The sequence below is a fragment of the Salmo salar genome, chromosome ssa22, assembly GCF_905237065.1.
Source record: "Salmo salar chromosome ssa22, Ssal_v3.1, whole genome shotgun sequence".
NCBI lineage: Eukaryota > Metazoa > Chordata > Actinopteri > Salmoniformes > Salmonidae > Salmo > Salmo salar.
Genome location: NC_059463.1, coordinates 59,356,346 through 59,375,870, shown reverse-complemented (window position 1 = coordinate 59,375,870; position 19,525 = coordinate 59,356,346). Strand labels below are relative to the sequence as shown.

The 19,525-nt window shown below is 47.6% G+C and overlaps 1 protein-coding gene across 10 annotated transcripts in view; it reads left to right on the top strand.

Moving 5' to 3' along the window:
* Window positions 1-1,027: 1,027 nt before the first annotated feature.
* The window catches only part of atp2b2 (ATPase plasma membrane Ca2+ transporting 2), a 212,181-nt gene continuing 193,683 nt past the window's right edge, over window positions 1,028-19,525 (top strand). For 7 of the 10 annotated variants that reach the window (XM_045705378.1, XM_045705374.1, XM_045705375.1 and 4 more), the window contains exons 1-2: window positions 1,028-1,202; window positions 1,541-2,312. In XM_045705378.1, the coding sequence (XP_045561334.1) occupies window positions 2,108-2,312 (205 nt within the window). In that variant the 5' untranslated portion in view covers window positions 1,028-1,202; window positions 1,541-2,107. The remainder of the gene's footprint in view (window positions 1,203-1,540; window positions 2,313-19,525) is intronic. The other 3 variants (XM_045705371.1, XM_045705370.1, XM_045705369.1) reach the window with 1 other exon arrangement.

Sequence of the window (19,525 nt, the reverse complement as noted above, 5' to 3'; positions counted from 1 at the left end):
GTTCAGTCTCCTATTCTGAGGCGAATGTTCCGTCTCCTATTCTGAGGCGTATGGCGCAACAGCAACACGGTGATAATGGCTTGAGTTTTTGATCTCCAAATAGCTATACATTTTTTTTTGTGGAGAGGCAGAGAGGCAGAGTGAGAGGGGCAGAGAGAGAGAGGGGCAGAGAGAGAGGAGCAGAGAGAGAGGAGCAGAGATGAGAGGGGGGCAGAGAGAGGGGGCAGAGAGAGAGAGGGGGCAGAGAAAGAGAGGGGCAGAGAGAGAGAGGGGCAGAGAGAGGGGGGGCAGAGAGAGGGGGGCAGAGAGAGAGGGGCAGAGAGAGAGGGGCAGAGAGAGAGAGGAGCAGAGAGAGAGAGGAGCAGAGAGATAGGGGCAGAGAGAGAAGAGGGGCAGAGAGAGAGGAGCAGAGATGAGAGGGGGGCAGAGAGAGGGGGCAGAGAGAGAGGGGCAGAGAGAGAGAGGAGCAGAGAGAGAGAGGAGCAGAGAGATAGGGGCAGAGAGAGAGAGGGGCAGAGAGAGAAGAGCAGAGAGAGAGAGGAGCAGAGAGAGAGGGGCAGAGAGAGAGGGGCAGAGAGAGAGGGGCAGAGAGAGAGGGGCAGAGAGAGAGAGGAGCAGAGAGAGAGAGGAGCAGAGAGATAGGGGCAGAGAGAGAGGGGCAGAGAGAGAGAGGGGCAGAGAGAGAGGGGCAGAGAGATAGGGGCAGAGAGAGAGAGGGGCAGAGAGAGAGGAGCAGAGAGAGAGAGGAGCAGAGAGAGAGGAGCAGAGAGAGAGAGGGGCAGAGAGAGAGGGGCAGAGAGAGAGGAGCAGAGAGATAGGGGCAGAGAGAGAGAGGGGCAGAGAGAGATAGGGGCAGAGAGAGAGAGGAGCAGAGAGAGAGAGGGGCCATGTGACTCAGTGCTGAGCAATGGTCCTCCTCATGACAGAGAGATCCCTGCACTGTTGCTGCACTGCCTCTGTAGCTTAGTCCTGCAGCTCTCTCTCTCTCTCTCTCTCTCTCTCTCTCTCTCTCTCTCTCTCTCTCTCTGGGCTCTGCTATGCTGTGGTGTGTGCTGCTGCCATCAGAGCGCTCACTCTGCGCAGCTCCCACTGCAGTCGCAGGCAGCCTCCCTCCTCTCCGTTCTGTCCTCATTTCTCTCTCTCACACACACACGCGATGCGGCTCCTGGGCAGCCTGGGCTCACTCTCCTCACTCATCACCGGTACGACTGCTCTGTGCTGCTTCTCTTTACTACTGCCACTGTCACTGACATAGACTCACAAGAGCTAACGCCTGCTACACTCTCATCCTTCTCTCTCTCTCTCTCTCCCTCTCTCCTTTTCTCTTCCCTCTCTGTCTCTCTTTCCTCTCTGTCTTTCTTTCCTCTCTGTCTCTTTCTCTCTCTCTCTCTCCCTCTCTCCTTCTCTCTTTCCTCTCTGTCTCTCTTTCCTCTCTGTCTCTCTCTCTCTCCCTCTCTCCTTCTCTCTTTCCTCTCTGTCTCTCTTTCCTCTCTCTCTCTCTCTCTCTCTCTCTCTCTCTCTCTCTCTCTCTCTCTCTCAGAAGGAGTAATGAAGAGGACCACCATGTAGACAGAATGCAGACAGAGACAGACTGCAGACGGAGATAGAAGATAGAAGAAGCAGAATGGGAACATGCATCTGGAGCGGCTCCCGATTGACTCACAGTAACAGAAGACCAGACGGGATCGTTATTCTCCTGTGGACGTACGCTGCTCCTCTCGTTGCCTCTCTCGTTGCTGGTCTCACTGGTCTAGCTGGCTTCCCTTAGTGTTCTCTGGATGGTCATACGGTCGTAATGGTCTTCTCTCCACACTGTCGCTGACTGAGGGATCTTAGCTCTGTATCTCAAAGTGACAAACAGGATTTAGCTCTCCCTCTGTCTGTCGGCGGACGCTGCAGCATCTGTCTCTCGCTCTCTCTCTCTCTCTCTCTCTCTATCGTGTGGTTTTCACCAGTATCTCCGACGCGTGCCAGTGGCATTCATCCCTCTCTTCATTTCGAGAACCCCTCTTTCTCTCTCTCTCTCTCTCAACCCTGTAAAGTTTTGTCTGTGGTTTGTACTCCATTCTTCGTCGAGTTACTGAGCAATACTAGCTAGTCAGTCATCATGGGGGACCTGACGAACAGTGATTATTACGCTAAGAACCAAAGAAACGATGGCAGCAGTAACCACGAGGGGGGCTTTGGGGTCTCGGTCATGGAGCTGCGTGAACTCATGGAGCTGAGAGGCAGCGAGGCGGTGGTTAAGATCCAAGAGGACTACGGGGACATGGACGGGCTCTGTCAACGACTCAAAACATCACCCACAGAAGGTAAGTCACATTACTTCACACCGCCCTCCGGGCTTGGTGAGTGTGTGTGTGTGTGTGTGTGTGTTAATGAGTGTGTGTGTTAATGAGTGTGTGTGTGTGTGTGTTAATGTGTGTGTTAATGAGTGTGTGTGTGTGTGTGTGTGTGTGTGTGTGTGTGTGTGTGTGTGTGTGTGTGTGTGTGTGTGTGTGTGTGTGTGTTAATGTGTGTGTGTGTGTTAATGAGTGTGTGTGTGTGTGTGTTAATGTGTGTGTTAATGAGTGTGTGTGTGTGTGTGCGCGTGTGGAGGGGTGAGGTGCGGGGGGTTTGGTGTGTGTGTGTGTGTGTGTGTGTGTGTGTGTGTGTGTGTGTGTGTGTGTGTGTGTGTGTGTGTGTGTGCGCGCGTGTGGAGGGGTGAGGTGCGGGGGTTCTGTGTGTGTTGGTGTGTGTGTGTGTGTGTTAATGACCAGCCAAATCAAATCAAATTGTATTGGTCACATACACATATTTATCAGACGTTATTGCGGGTGTGTGAAATGCTTGTGTTGCTCCAACAGTGCAGTAGTATCTAACAATTCACAACAATAAACACAAATCTAAAAGTAAAAGAAGGGAATTAAGAAAAAACACTATAGCTGAAAGTTTGGGGTCACTTAGAAATGTCAGTGTTTTCCATGAAAACATACATGAAATGAGTTGCAAAATGAATAGGAAATATAGTCAAGATGTTGACAAGGTTATAAATAATGATTTTTAATTGAAATAATAATTGTGTCCTTCAAACTTTGCTTTCGTCAAAGAATCCTCCATTTGCAGCAATTACAGCATTGAATCCCACAAGTTGGATTGGCTTGATGGGCGCTTCTGACGTACCATACGGTCAAGCTGCTCCCACAACAGCTCAATAGGGTTGAGATCCGGTGACGGTGCTGGCCACTCCATTATAGACAGAATACCAGCTGACTGCTTCTTCCCTAAATAGTTCTTGCATAGTTTGGAGCTGTGCTTTGGGTCATTGTCCTGTTGTAGGAGGAAATTGTCTCCAATTAGTCGCCGTCCACAGGGTATGGCATGGCGTTGCAAAATGGAGTGATAGCCTTCCTTCTTCAAGATCCCTTTTACCCTGTACAAATCTCCCACTTTACCACCGCCAAAGCACCCCCAGACCATCACATTGCCTTCACCATGATGACAGATGACATAAAGCACTCCTCCAGCATCTTTTCATTTTTTCTGCGTCTCACGAATGTTCTTCTTTGTGATCCGAACACCTCAAGCTTAGATTTGTCTGTCCATAACACTTTTTTCCAAATCTTCCTCTGTCCAGTGTCTGTGTTCTTTTGCCCATCTTAATCTTTTATTTTTATTGGCCAGTCTGAGATATGGCTTTTTCTTTGCAACTCCGTCTAGAAGGCCAGCATCCCGGAGTCACCTCTTCACTGTTGACGTTGAGACTGATGTTTTGCTGGTACAATTTAATGAAGCTGCCAGTTGATGACTGGACACTCTAATCTACTTGTCCTCTTGCTCAGTTATGCACCGGGGCCTCCCACTCCTCTTTCTATTCTGGTTAGAGCCAGTTTGCGCTGTTCTGTGAAGGGAGTAGTACACAGCGTTGTACGAGATCTTCAGTTTCTTGGGAATTTCTCGCATGGAATAGCCTCCATTTCTCAGAACAAGAATAGACTGATGAGTTTCAGAAGAAAGGTCTTTGTTTCTGGCCATGTTGAGCCTGTAATCGAACCCACAAATGCTGATGCTCCAGATACTCAACTAGTCTAAAGAAGGACAGTTTTATTGCTTCTTTAATCAGGACAACAGTTTTCAGCTGTGCTAACATAATTGCAAAAGGGTTTTCTAATGATCAATTAACCTTTTAAAATGATAAACTTGGATTAGCTAACACAACGTGCCAGTGGAACACAGGAGTGATGGTTGCTGATAATGGGCCTCTGTACGCCTATGTAGATATTCCATAAAAAATCAGCTGTTTCCAGCTATAATAGTCATTAACAACATTAACTTCTTTGGGATCAGTGTCCCTTGAGCTAACGTAGGCTAATGCGATTAGCATGAGGTTGTAAGTAACAAGAACATTTCCCAGGACATAGACATATCTGATGTTGGCAGAAACCCTAAATTCATGTTAATCTTACTGCACTGTCCAATTTACAGTAGCTAGTACAGTGAAATAATACCATACTTTTGTTTGAGGAGAGTGCACAATTTTGAACATGAAAAGTTATTAATAAACAAGTTAAGTACATTTGGGCAGTCTTGATACCATTTTTTTTTTACAGAAATACAATGGTTCATTGGATCAGTCTAAAACTTTGCACATACATTGCTGGCATCCAGTGGCCAAAATCTAAATCGCACCTTGCTGGAATAATACATTATGGCCTTTTTCTTGCATTTCAAATATGATGGTACAAAAAAAATACAAATGAACGGTTGTTTTTTTGTTTGTATTATCTTTTACCAGACCTATTGTGTTATATTCTACTACATTCTTTTCACATTTCCACAAATTTCAAAGTGTTTCCTTTCAAATGGTATCAAGACTATGCATATCCTTGCTTCAGGTCCTGAGCTACAGGCAGTTAGATTTGGATCATTTTAGATTAATTTTTTTTTTAAAGGGGGCGGATACTTCAGTGTAACAATGTCCAGCTACAATAGTAATTTACAACATTAACAATGTCTACACTGTATTTCTGATCAATTTGATGCTTATTTTAAATAGACAAAAATGTGCAAAAAAATGTGCTTTTCTTTATGAAACACGAACATTTCTAAGTGACCCCAAACTTTTAAAACGGTACTGTATAAATATTAGATCGAGCAAAGTCTGAGTGGCATTGACTAAAATACAGTAGAATATAATACAGTACATACATATGAGATGAGTAAAGCAATATGTAAACATTATCGAAACATTATTAAAGTGGCCAGTGATTCCAAGACTATGTATATAGGGCAGCAGTCTCTTTATTTTATTTATTTTTTACAATGACGGCCTAACAAAAGACAACAGGCCTCCTGCGGGGATGGTGGCTGAGATTATTATTATTATTTACAAAAAAACATTTAATACAAATATAGGACAAAACACACATCCCGATGAGCGAGACAACACTACACAAAGAGAGACCTAAAACAACAACATAGCAAGGCAGCAACACATGACAACACAGCGTGGTAGCAACACAACATGACAACAACATGGTAGCAACACAACATGGCAGCAGCACAACATGGTAGCAGCACAAAACATGGTACAAACATTATTGGGCACAGACAACAGCACAAAGGTCAAGAAGGTAGAGACAACAATACATCACGCAAAGCAGCCACAACTGTCAATAAGAGTCTCCATGATTGAGTCTTTGAATGAAGAGATTGAGATAAAACTGTCCAGTTTGAGTGTTTGTTGCAGCTCGTTCCAGCCGCTAGCTGCAGCGAACTGAAAAGATGAGTGACCCAGGGATGTGTGTGCTTTGGGGACCTCTAATCGAATATGACCACTAAGGTGCATGGCTGCGTAACCAGGTGGTAGCTGGCTAGTGATGGCTATTTAACAGTCTGATGGCCTTGAGATAGAAGCTGTTTTTCAGTCTCTCGGTCCCGGCTTTGATGTACCTGTACTGACTTCGCCTTCTGGATGGTAGTGGGGTGAACAGGCAGTGGCTCAGGGTGGTTGTTGTCCTTGATGATCTTTTTGGCCTTCCTGAGACATCGGGTGGTGTAGGTGTCCTGGAGGGCAGGTAGTTTGCCCCCGGTGATGCGTTGTGCAGACCGCACCACCATCTGGAGAGCCCTGCGGTTGTGGGCGGAGCAGTTGCCGCACAAGGTGGTGATACAGTCCGACAGGATGCTCTCAATTGTGCATCTGTAAACGTTTGTGAGGGTTTTAGGGGCCAAGTCAAATTTCTTCAGCCTCCTGATGTTGAAGAGGTGCTGTTGTGCCTTCTTCACCACAATGTCTGTGTGTGTGTGTGGACCATTTCAGATGGTCAGTGATGTGTACGCAGAGGAGCTTGAAGCTTTCCACCTTCTCCACTGCGGTCCCGTCGATGTGGATGGGGGGGGTGTTCTCTCTCTCCTGTTTCCTGTTCATGATCAGCTCCTTTGTTTTGTTGACCTTGAGTGACAGGTTATTTTCCTGACACCACACTCTGAGGGCCCTCACCTCCTCCCTGTAGGCCGTCTCGTCGTTGTTGGTAATCAGGCCTACCACTGTTGTGTCGTCTGCAAACTTGATGATTGAGTTGGAGGCGTGCATGCAGCCTTGTGGGGCCCCAGTGTTGAGGATCGGTGAAGTGGAGGTGTTGTTTCCTAATTTCATCACCTGGGGGCGACCCGTCAGGAAGTCCAGGACTCAGATGCACAGGGTGGGATTCAGACCCAGGGCCCTGAGCTTAATGATGAGTGTTGATGGTACTATGGTGTTGAATGCTGAGCTACAGTCAATGAACAGCATTCTTACATACAGTTGAAGTCGGAGGTTTACATACACCTTAGCCAAATACATTTAAACTCAGTTTATTCACAATTCCTGACATTTAATCCTTGTAAAAATTCCTTGTCTTAGGTCAGTTAGGATCACCACTTTATTATAAGAATGTGAAATGTCAGAATAATAGTATAGAGAAGTATTTATTTCAGCTTTTATTTCTTTCATCACATTCCCAGTGGGTCAGAAGTTAACATACACTCATTTAGTATTTGGAAGCATTGCCTTTAAATTGTTAAACTTGGGTCAAACGTTTTGGGTAGCCTTCCACAAGCTTCCCACAATAAGTTGGGTGAATTTTGGCCCATTGCTCCTGACAGAGCTGGTGTAACTGAGTCAGGTTTGTAGGCCTCCTTGCTCGCACACGCTTTTTCAGTTCTGCCCACCAATTTTCTATAGGATTGAGGTCAGGGCTTTGTGATGGCAACTCCAATACCTTGACTTTGTTGTCCTTAAGCCATTTTGCCACAACTTTGGAAGTATGCTTGGGGTCATTGTCCATTTGGAAGACCCATTTGCGACCAAGCTTAGACTTCCTGACTGATGTCTTAAGATGTCTTAAGATGTTGCTTCAATATATCCACATAATTTTCCTACCCCATGAAGCCATCTATTTTGTGAAGTGCACCAGTCCCTCCTGTGGCAAAGCACCCCCACAACATGATGCTGCCACCCCGTGCTTCACGGTTGGGATGGTGTTCTTTGGCTTGCAAGCCTCGCCTTTTTTCCTCCAAACATAACGATGGTTATTATGGCCAAACAGTTCTATTTTTGTTTCATCAGAACAGAGGACATTTCTCCAAAAAGTACGATCTTTTGTCACCATGTGCAGTTGCAAACCGTAGTCTGGCTTTTTTATGGTGGTTTTGGAGCAGTGGCTTCTTCCTTGCTGAGCGGCCTTTCAGGTTATGTCGATATAGACTTTTTCTGTGGAGTTGCACTTTTCGCACCAAAGTTCGTTCATCTCTAGGTGACAGAACATGTCTCCTTCCTGAGTGGTTTGACGGCTGCGTGGTCCCATGGTGTTTAAACTTGCGTACTATTGTTTGTACAGATGAATGTGGTACCTTCAGGCGTTTGGAAATTGCTCCCAAGGATGAACCAGACTTGTGGAGGTCTACAATTCTTTTTCTGAGGTCTTGGGCTGATAGCTTTTGATTTTCCCATGATATCAAGCAAAGAGGCACTGAGTTTGAAGGTAGGCCTTGAAATACATCCACAGGTACACCTCTAATTGACTCAAATGACGTCAATTAGCCTATCATAAGCTTCTAAAGCCATTACATAATTTTCTGGAATTTTCCAAGCTGTTTAAAGGCACAGTCAACTTAGTGTATGTAAACCTCTGACCCACTGGAATTGTGATACAGTGAATTATAAGTGAAATAATCTGTCTGTAAACAATTGTTGGAAAAATTACTTGTGTCATGCACAAAGTAGATGTCCTAACCGACTTGCCAAAACTATAGTTTATTAACAAGAAATTTGTGGAGTGGTTGAAAAAAACAAGTTTTAATGACTCCAACCTAAGCGAATGTAAACTTCCGACTTCAACTGTAAGTTTTCCTCTTGTCCAGATGGGATAGGACAGTGAGCAGTGCGATGGCGATTGCATCATCTTTGGTTCTATTGGAGCGGTATGCAAATGTAAGTGCGTCTAGGGTGTCCGGTAAGGTAGAGGTGATATGATCCTTAACTTGCCTCTCAAAGCACTTCAGGATGACAGGAGTGAGTGCTACGGAGCGATAGTCATTTAGTTCAGTTACCTTCGCTTTCTTGGGTACAGGAACAATAGTGGACATCTTGAAGCAAGTGGGGACAGCAGACTGGGATAGGGAGAGATTGAATATGTCCGTAAACACTCCAGCCAGCTGGTCTGTGCATGCTCTGAGGATGCGACTAGTGATGCTGTCTGGGTCAGCAGCCTTGCGAGGGTTAACACGTAGAACATAGAACACAGTCTGATGTTAAATAGAACACAAAGAACATAGAACACATCAAACATAGAACACAGTCTAATGTTACATAGAACACATTGAACATAGAACACAGTCTGATGTTACATAGAACACATAGAACACAGTCTGATGTTACATAGAACACATCGAACACAGTCTGATGTTACATAGAACACAGCCTGATGTTACATAGAACAGATAGAACACAGTCTGGTGTTACATAGAACACATAGAACACAGTCTGTTGTTACATAGAACACACAGAACACAGTCTGGTGTTACATAGAACACACAGAACACTATCTGGTGTTACATAGAACACATAGAACACAGTCTGATGTTACATAGAACACATAGACCACAGTCTGATGTTACATAGAACACATAGAACACAGTCTGCTGTTACATAGAACACAGTCTGGTGTTACATAGAACACATAGAACACAGTCTGATGTTACATAGAACACATATAACACAGTCTGATGTTACATAGAACACATAGAACACAGTCTGGTGTTACATAGAACACATAGAACACAGTCTGATGTTACATAGAACACAGTCTGGTGTTGCATAGAACACAGTCTGATGTTACATAGAACACAGTCTGATGTTACATAGAACACATAGAACACAGTCTGATGTTACATAGAACACAGGCTGGTGTTACATAGAACACAGTCTGATGTTACATAGAACACATAGAACACAGTCTGGTGTTACATAGAACACACAGAACACTATCTGATGTTACATAGAACACATAGAACACAGTCTGATGTTACATAGAACACATAGAACACAGTCTGATGTTACATAGAACACAGTCTGGTGTTACATAGAACACATATACCACAGTCTGATGTTACATAGAACACATAGAACACATAGAACACTATCTGATGTTACATAGAACACATAGAACACAGTCTGATGTTACATAGAACACAGTCTCATGTTACATAGAACACAGTCTGATGTTAAATAGAACACATAGAACACAGTCTGATGTTACATAGATCACATAGAACACAGTCTGATGTTACATAGAACACATAGAACACAGTCTGATGTTACATAGAACACAGTCTGATGTTACATAGAACACATAGAACACAGTCTGATGTTGCATAGAACACAGTCTGATGTTACATGGAACACAGTCTGATGTTACATAGAACACAGTATGATGTTACATAGAACACATAGAACACAGTCTGATGTTACATAGAACACATAGAACACAGTCTGATGTTACATAGAACACAGAACACAGTCTGGTGTTACATAGAACACATAGAACACAGTCTGGTGATACATAGAAAACAGTCTGGTGTTACATAGAACACATAGAACACTATCTGATGTTACATAGAACACATATAACACAGTCTGGTGTTACATAGAACACACAGAACACTATCTGATGTTACATAGAACACATAGAACAGAGTCTGATGTTACATAGAACACATAGAAGACTATTTGATGTTACACAGAACACATAGAACACAGTCTGGTGTTACATAGAACACACAGAACACTATCTGATGTTACATAGAACACATAGAACAGAGTCTGATGTTATATAGAACACATAGAACACAGTCTGATGTTACATAGAACACATAGAACACTATCTGATGTTACATAGAACACATAGAACACAGTCTGATGCTACATAGAACACAGTCTGATGTTACATGGAACACATAGAACACAGTTTGATGTTACATAGAACACAGTCTGGCGTTACATAGAACACATTCTGATGTTACATAGAACACTATCTGATGTTACATAGAACACAGTCTGATGTTACATAGAACACATAGAACACAGTCTGGTGTTACATAGAACACATAGAACACTATCTGATGTTACATAGAACACAGTCTGGTGTTACATAGAACACAGTCTGATGTTACATAGAACACAGTCTGATGTTACATAGAACACAGTCTGGTGTTACATAGAACACAGTCTCATGTTGTTACATGGTATCTAGCTGTAGGATCTTGTATTATTAGTTGTTGTATATCCTGAAAGCTATATGATGAATCATCAGGTTTCAGCCATGGTTCTGTGGACAACAACGTGGTATCAGCGAATGTTGTATTATTCTCTACGTAAAGCCAAGATACTCCATTTAGTATTATATGTTTCATTTTGTATGGTATGTATTAATTTGTGGATCTCCATCATGTATTATGTGTGTTTATTTATTTATTTAACCTTGTAAGTCAGTTAAGAACAAATTCTTATTTACAGTGACGGCCTACCTTGGCCATACCTGGACGATGCTGGGGCCAATTGTGCGCCGCCCTATGGGACACCCAATCACGGCCGGTTGTGATACAGCCTGGAATCGAACCAGGGTCTGTAGTGACGCCTCTAGGACTGAGATGCAGTGCCTTAGACCAATGCGCCACTCGGGAGCCCTGGTTGCAATTCGTACAATATGTTCCGAATTTTCAAAACATACAATATGTTACGCATTTTGCAAAACATGAAAGTTAGTTAGGTGGCTAATGTTAGCTAGGCTAGGGGTTAGGGGTTAAGGTTAGGAGTTAGGTTAAAGGGGCTAGGGGTTAAGGCTAGGGGTTAGGTGTTAAGGCTAGGCTAGGGATTAGGGGTTAAGTTTAGGGATAGGAGTTAGGTTAAAGTGGCTAGGGGTTAAGGCTAGGGGTAGGGGTTAAGTCTAGGGATCAGGGGTTAAGGCTAGGCTAGGGGTTAAGGTTAGGGATAGGAGTTAGATTAAAGGGGCTAGGGGTTAAGGTTAGGGGTTAGGGGTTAAGGCTAGGCTAGGGGTTAGGGGTTAAAGGTTATGGTTAGGAGTTAGGTTAAAGGGTCTAGGGGTTAGCGGTTAAGGCTGGGTTAGGGGTTAAGGCTAGGCTAGGGGTTAAGGCTAGGCTAGGGGTAGGGGTTAAGGTTAGGGTTTAGGAGTTAGGTTAAGGGGTTAAGGTTAGGTTAGGGGAAGGATTAAGGGAAGGGTTAGCAAACATGCTAAGTAGTTGGAAAGTAGCTAAAAAAGTAGTAAGTAGTTGAAAAGTTGCTAATTAGCTAAAGTTGTCCATGATGAGATTCATAAACACTCAACCTTATAACGGTTATACGCCTACCCATCCACCTCGACCATCCACCCTCCTTTCATTTCTGCCTTAATAAGTAACCTTCTATCATATGTAACATACCAAACGTTATATACTGTGTCATACTATACTGAACCAAACAAAAAATATAAACGCAACATTTTGTGTTTGTTGTCCGTAGCTTACGCCTGCCCATACCATAACCCCATCACCAACCTCGGGGGCACTCTGTTCAAAACGTTGATATCAGCAAACCGCTTGCCCACATGACGCCATACACGTGGTCTGCCACATTCTCGAATACAACGTTTGAGGTGGCTTATGGAAAGTGAAATTAACATTAAATTCTCTGGCAACAGCTCTGGTGGACATTCCTGCAGTCAGCATGCCAATTGCACGCTCCCTCAAAACTTGAGACACTTGTGCGACGTCCTGTGGGACTTGTGCGACGTCCTGTGGGACTCCCGGCCACAGCCGGTTGTGGCACAGCCCGGGAATTAACTGTAACGCATTTAGCACAGCAGGAGCAGTACCTTAGACCGCTGCGTCACTCGAGAGGCCCCGTGTCTGCGATATTTTATTTCAGCTCGTGAAACATGGGACAAACACTTTACATGTCGCGTTTATAATTTTGTTCAGTGTAATTTGAGTGGCCTGGATTTACAGGTATTATGTTACGTTTAGTCAATGAGACCAGGCTGAGAATAAGGTATCATTATTGACAAGGTTGTTACACATCACTGGCACCGCAGCTTTCCATGTAACATGAGAGGGAGAGGAGAGGACAGCAGAGAGATGCGACTCAGTCACGTCCAAAATGGCACCCTATTACATATATAATGCACTAACATAGGGAACCCCGTAGGGCTCTGGTCAAATGTAGTGTACTACTGTATTTAGGGCTTATGGTGCTCTTTGGGACGATGGTGTGTCCAGCTCTCCTCCTCTCCTCTCGGGCCCTTTGCTTCAGTAGACATGACTTCTAGGTCAGCTGGTGATACCAGCAACGCTGACATTAAAAGTGTGTCCCAAATGGCACCCTATTCCCTACATAGTGCACTTATTTTGACCAGAGCCCTATGGCACTATATAGGGAATAGGGTTATATTTGGGATGCACCCTGAGACTACTTGGTTCAATAAATACTACGCATACTCTTAGAAAAAATGGTTCCAAAAGGGTTCTTCGGCTGTCTCCATAGGATAACCCTTTTTGGTTCCAGGTAGAACCTTTTGGGTTCCGTGTAGAACCCTTTTGGGTTCCACATAGAGCCCTTTCTATAGATGGTTCTACCAGGAACCAGAAAGGGTTCTTCAAATGGTTATTTTATGGGGACAGTCGAAGTGCACTTTTAGGCTCCAGATAAATGTAACTTTATATTATAATATTTTAAGAAGGTCCTGAATATGCATCTGTGTGTGTGTGTGTGTGTGTGTGTGTGTGTGTGTGTGTGTGTGTGTGTGTGTGTGTGTGTGTGTGTGTGTGTGTGTGTGTGTAGCGGTGAAGTTAAATCCACAGAGCATGTGATGATCTGGGTTATTCTCCTGACTGGTAAACCAATCTGTCAACATGCTCAGGTAACATGGTCATCATATATTATGAATCCCAGGGGGTCCGGACTGCTTTTCTACTGAATGGACCGTATGTAGTGGGCCTATCCCAGCCCAGCCTCTTCCAGCCCAGCCTCTCCCAGCCCAGCTTCTCCCAGCCCAGCCCCGCCTCTCCCAGCCCAGCCTATCCCAGCCCAGCCTCTCCCAGCCCAGCCTCTCCCAGGCCAGCCTCTCCCAGGCCAGCCTCTCCCAGCCCAGCCTCTCCCAGCCCAGCCTCTCCCAGGCCAGCCTCTCCCAGCCCAGCCCCTCCCAGCCCAGCCCCTCCCAGCCCAGCCCAGCCTCTCCCAGCCCAGCCTATCCCAGCCCAGCCTCTCCCAGCCCAGCCTCTCCCATCCCAGCCCAGCCTATCCCAGCCTCTCCCAGCCCAGCCTCTCCCAGCCCAGCCTCTCCCAGCCTCTCCCAGCCCAGCCCAGCCTATCCCAGCCCAGCCTCTCCCAGCCCAGTCTCTCCCAGCCCAGCCTATCCCAGGCCATCCCAGCCCAGCCCCTCCCAGCCCAGCCTCTCCCAGCCCAGCCTCTCCCAGCCCAGCCTCTCCCAGCCCAGCCTCTCCCAGCCCAGCCTCTCCCAGCCCCCCAGCCTATCCCAGCCCAGCCTCTCCCAGCCCAGCCTATCCCAGGCCTCCCAGCCCAGCCTCTCCCAGCCCAGCCTCTCCCAGCCCAGCCCAGCCTCTCCCAGCCCAGCCTCTCCCAGCCCATCCCAGCTTCTCCCAGCCTATCCCAGCCCATCCGAGTCTCCCAGCCTTCCCAGCCCAGCCTCTCCCAGCCCAGCCTATCCCAGTACAGCCTCTCCCAGCCCAGCCCAGCCTCTCCTAGCCCAGCCTCTCCCAGCCCAGCCTCTCCCAGCCCAGCCCAGCCTCTCCCAGCCCAGCCCAGCCTCTCCCAGCCCAGCCTCTCCCAGCCCCTCTCCCAGCCCAGCCTCTCCCAGCCCAGCCCAGCCTCTCCCAGCCCAGCCTCTCCCAGCCTCTCCCAGCCCAGCCTCTCCCAGCCCAGCCTCTCCCAGCCCAGCCTCTCCCAGCTCAGACTCCCCAGCCCAGTCTCTCCCAGCCCAGCCTCTCCCAGCCTCTCCCAGCCCAGCCTCTCCCAGCCCAGTCTCTCCCAGCCCAGCCTCTCCCAGCCCAGCCTCTCCCAGCCCAGCCTCCCCAGCCCAGCCTCTCCCAGCCCAGCCTCTCCCAGCTCAGTCTCTCCCAGCCCAGCCTCTCCCAGCCCAGCCTCTCCCAGTCCAGCCTCTCCCAGCCTCTCCAGCCCAGCCTCTCCCAGCCCAGCCTCTCCCAGCCCAGCCTCCCCAGCCCAGCCTCTCCCAGCCCAGCCTCTCCCAGCCAGACTCCAGCCCAGCCTCTCCCAGCCCAGCCTCTCCCAGCCCAGCCTCTCCCAGCCCAGTCTCTCCCAGCCCAGTCTCTCCCAGCCCAGTCTCTCCCAGCCCAGCCTCCCCAGCCTCTCCCAGCCCAGCCTCTCCCAGCCCAGCCCAGCCTCTCCCAGCCCAGTCTCTCCCAGCCCAGACTCCCCAGCCTCCCAGCTCAGACTCCCCAGCCCAGCCTCTCCCAGCCCAGCCTCTCCCAGCCCAGTCTCTCCCAGCCCAGTCTCTCCCAGCCCAGACTCCCCAGCCCAGCCTCTCCCAGCCCAGCCTCTCCCAGCCCAGACTCCCCAGCCCAGTCTCTCCCAGCCCAGCCTCTCCCAGCTCAGCCTCCCCAGCCCAGCCTCTCCCAGCCCAGCCCAGCCTCTCCCAGCCCAGTCTCTCCCAGCCCAGACTCCCCAGCCTCTCCCAGCCCAGTCTCTCCCAGCCCAGTCTCTCCCAGCCCAGTCTCTCCCAGCCCAGACTCCCCAGCCTCTCCCAGCTCAGCCCAGCCTCTCCCAGCCCAGTCTCTCCCAGCCCAGACTCCCCCAGTCTCTCCCAGCTCAGACTCCCCAGCCCAGCCTCTCCCAGCCCAGTCTCTCCCAGCCCAGTCTCTCCCAGCCCAGTCTCTCCCAGCCCAGACTCCCCAGCCCAGTCTCTCCCAGCCCAGCCTCTCCCAGCCCAGACTCCCCAGCCCAGTCTCTCCCAGCCCAGCCTCTCCCAGCTCAGACTCCCCAGCCCAGCCTCTCCCAGCCCAGCCCAGCCTCTCCCAGCCCAGTCTCTCCCAGCCCAGCCTCTCCCAGCCCAGCCTCTCCCAGCCCAGTCTCTCCCAGCCCAGCCCAGCCTCTCCCAGCCCAGTCTCCCCAGCCCAGCCTCTCCCAGCTCAGACTCCCCAGCCCAGCCTCTCCCAGCCCAGCCCAGCCTCTCCCAGCCCAGCCTCTCCCAGCCCAGCCCGTCTCTCCCAGCTCAGACTCCCCAGCCTCTCCCAGCCCAGCTCTCCCAGCCCAGCCTCTCCCAGCCCAGACTCTCCCAGCCCAGCCTCTCCCAGCCCAGCCCAGCCTCTCCCAGCCCAGCCTCTCCCAGCCCAGCCTCTCCCAGCCCAGACTCCCCAGCCCAGCCTCTCCCAGCCCAGCCCAGCCTCTCCCAGCCCAGTCTCTCCCAGCCCAGACTCCCCAGCCTCTCCCAGCTCAGACTCCCCAGCCTCTCCCAGCCCAGTCTCTCCCAGCCCAGCCTCTCCCAGCCCAGCCTCTCCCAGCCCAGTCTCTCCCAGCCCAGCCCAGCCTCTCCCAGCCCAGTCTCTCCCAGCCCAGCCTCTCCCAGCCCAGCCTCTCCCAGCCCACTCCACATCCACATAGACCTAAATGCTGTGTATAGTCTTAGAGAAAAGGGTTCCAATTGAGTTATTTCCAACTGTCGCCATAGGAGAACCCTTTTTGGTTCCAGGTAGAACCCCCAGTGGAAAATATTCTACATGGAACCCTAAAAGGTTCTAACTGGAACCAAAAGAGTTTTATCTGGAACTATATAGAACAACGTTAGCCTCAACAGATTGCAAATTCGTAACATATTGTACGTATTGGATGATGGACAGCCATGAATTAATGCATACCATATGAAACATTACATATCATACTAAATGGAGGGAGACATATTTACTATGTAACGTCTACCCCTGAGTCCAGGTTGGAATCTCATATTCTGTTCCTACACAATAGGAATAGGATTCTATTTAGGACACAGCTCTCTAGAAACACAGACACGGACAGAGACAAAGGAACACTGTTTCTAATCATTAACCGTAAACAGTTTAGAAGACAAGACAATAAGAGGGCTGTCTGCTAATACGTCTGCAGTGCATTTTTTTGTGTGTATTTATTATGGATCCCCTTTAGTTCCTGCCAATGCAGCAGCTACTCTTCCTGGGGTTTATTATGGCTACTCTTCCTGGGGTTTATTATGGATCCTCATTAGTTCCTGCCAAGGCAGCAGCTACTCTTCCTGGGGTTTATTATGGATCCTCATTAGTTCCTGCCAAGGCAGCAGCTACTCTTCCTGGGGTTTGTTATGGATCCTCATTAGTTCCTGCCAAGGCAGCAGCTACTCTTCCTGGGGTTTATTATGGATCCCCATTAGTTCCTGTCAAGGCAGCAGCTACTCTTCCTGGGGTTTATTATGGATCCCCATTAGTTCCTGCCAAGGCAGCAGCTACTCTTCCTGGGGTTTATTATGGATCCCCATTAGTTCCTGCCAAGGCAGCAGCTACTCTTCCTGGGGTTTATTATGGATCCTCATTAGTTCCTGCCAAGGCAGCAGCTACTCTTCCTGGGGTTTATTATGTATCCCAATTAGTTCCTGCCAAGGCAGCAGCTACTCTTCCTGGGGTTTGTTATTGATCCCCATTAGTTCCTGCCAAGGCAGCAGCTACTCTTCCTGGGGTTTATTATGGATCCTCATTAGTTCCTGCCAAGGCAGCAGCTACTCTTCCTGGGGTTTATTATGGATCCTCATTAGTTCCTGCCAAGGCAGCAGCTACTCTTCCTGGGGTTTATTATGGATCCCCATTAGTTCCTGCCAAGGCAGCAGCTACCCTTCCTGGGGTTTATTATGGATCCCAATTAGTTCCTGCCAAGGCAGCAGCTACTCTTCCTGGGGTTTGTTATTGATCCCCATTAGTTCCTGCCAAGGCAGCAGCTACTCTTCCTGGGGTTTATTATGGATCCCCATTAGTTCCTGCCAAGGCAGCAGCTACTCTTCCTGGGGTTTATTATGGATCCCCATTAGTTCCTGCCAAGGCAGCAGCTACTCTTCCTGGGGTTTATTATGGATCCCCATTAGTTCCTGCCAAGGCAGCAGCTACTCTTCCTGGGGTTTGTTATTGATCCCCATTAGTTCCTGCCAAGGCAGCAGCTACTCTTCCTGGGGTTTGTTATTGATCCCCATTAGTTCCTGCCAAGGCAGCAGCTACTCTTCCTGGGGTTTATTATGGATCCTCATTAGTTCCTGCCAAGGCAGCAGCTACTCTTCCTGGGGTTTGTTATTGATCCCCACTAGTTCCTGCCAAGGCAGCAGCTACTCTTCCTGGGGTTTATTATGGATCCCCATTAGTTCCTGCCAAGGCAGCAGCTACTCTTCCTGGGGTTTATTATGGATCCCCATTAGTTCCTGCCAAGGCATGTTTTTATATTATTTTGCTAATATTTTTGTACTTTAAAAAAAAACTCTTCCTCGTCGGTTAAGGTCTTGTAAGTAAGCATTTCATGATAAGATCTACACCTGTTGTATTCATGTGACAAATAAAATGTGATTTGAATAGTCATGGCTCTATGAAATACTGCGCGCCTCCCATAGTCTGTTCTGGACTTGGGGATTGTGAAGAGACCTCTGGTGGCATGTCTTGTGGTGTATGCATGGGTGTCTGAGCTGTGTGCCAGTAGTTTAAACAGACAGCTCGGTGCATTCAACATGTCAATACTTCTTACAAAAACAAGTAGTGATGAAGTCAATCTCTCCTCTACTTTGAGCCATGAGAGATTTACATACATATTATTAATGTTAGCTCTCTGTGTACATTTAAGGGCCAGCCCTGCTGCCCTGTTCTGAGACAGTTGTAAGTCCCTCTTTGTGGCACCTGACCACACGACTGAACAGTAGTCCAGGTGTGACAAAACTAGAGTCGGTAGGACCTGCCTTGTTGATAGTGCTGTTAAGAAGGTAGAAACTAGGGCCTGTAGGACCTGCCTTGTTGATAGTGTTGTTAAGAAGGTAGAAACTAGGGTCTGTAGGACCTGCCTTGTTGATAGTGCTGTTAAGAAGGTAGAGCAGTGCTTTATTATGGACAGACTTCTCCCCCATCTTGTATCAACATGTTTTGTCGCAGTCATTTCAGTCACTGTAGTAGCTGACGTGTTTAGTGTTGAGTCATCCACATACATAGACACATTGGCTTTACTAAGAGCTAGTGGCAGGTCATTATTAAATATTGCAAAATGCATGGGGGCCTAGACAGCTGCCCTGGGGAATTCCTGACTGTACCTGGATAATGTCGGAGAGGCTTCCATTATAGAACACCCTCTGTGTTTTGTTAGACAGGTAACTCTTTATCCACAATATAACAGGGGGTGTAAAGCCATAACACGTACGTTTTTCTAACAGCATATTATGAACAAGAATGTCAAAAGCCGTACTGATCAATTTCTCTCAGCCAATCATCAGTCATTTGTGTAAGTGCTGTACATGTTAAATGCCCATCCCTATAAAGATGTGATCAGAATATGTTGATGATTTCATTCCTGGTAGGTCGACTGATAACTTGGAACAGTTTGACTTTTTGACAGTTTGACTTTTTGACAGTTTGACTTTTTGACAGTTTGACTTTTTGACAGTTTGACTTTTTGACAGTTTGACTTTTTGACAGTTTGACTTTTTGACAGTTTGACTTTTTGACAGTTTGACTTTTTGGACAGTTTGACTTTTTGACAGTTTTTTTTGACTTGTTTTTGTTGAGTGAGCAGCTTGATGAAAGCAAGTCAATATTTAGGTCACCCAGAAAATATACCTCTCTGTTGATTTCACATACATTATCAAGCATTATTACACACATTATTCAGATACTGACTTTTAGACTTGTGTGGTCTATAGCAGCTTCCCAGAATAATGGGCTTTAGGTGAGTCATGTGAACCTGTAGCCATATTACTTCAACAAACAGCATCTGACATAAGAGCCTCTCTAA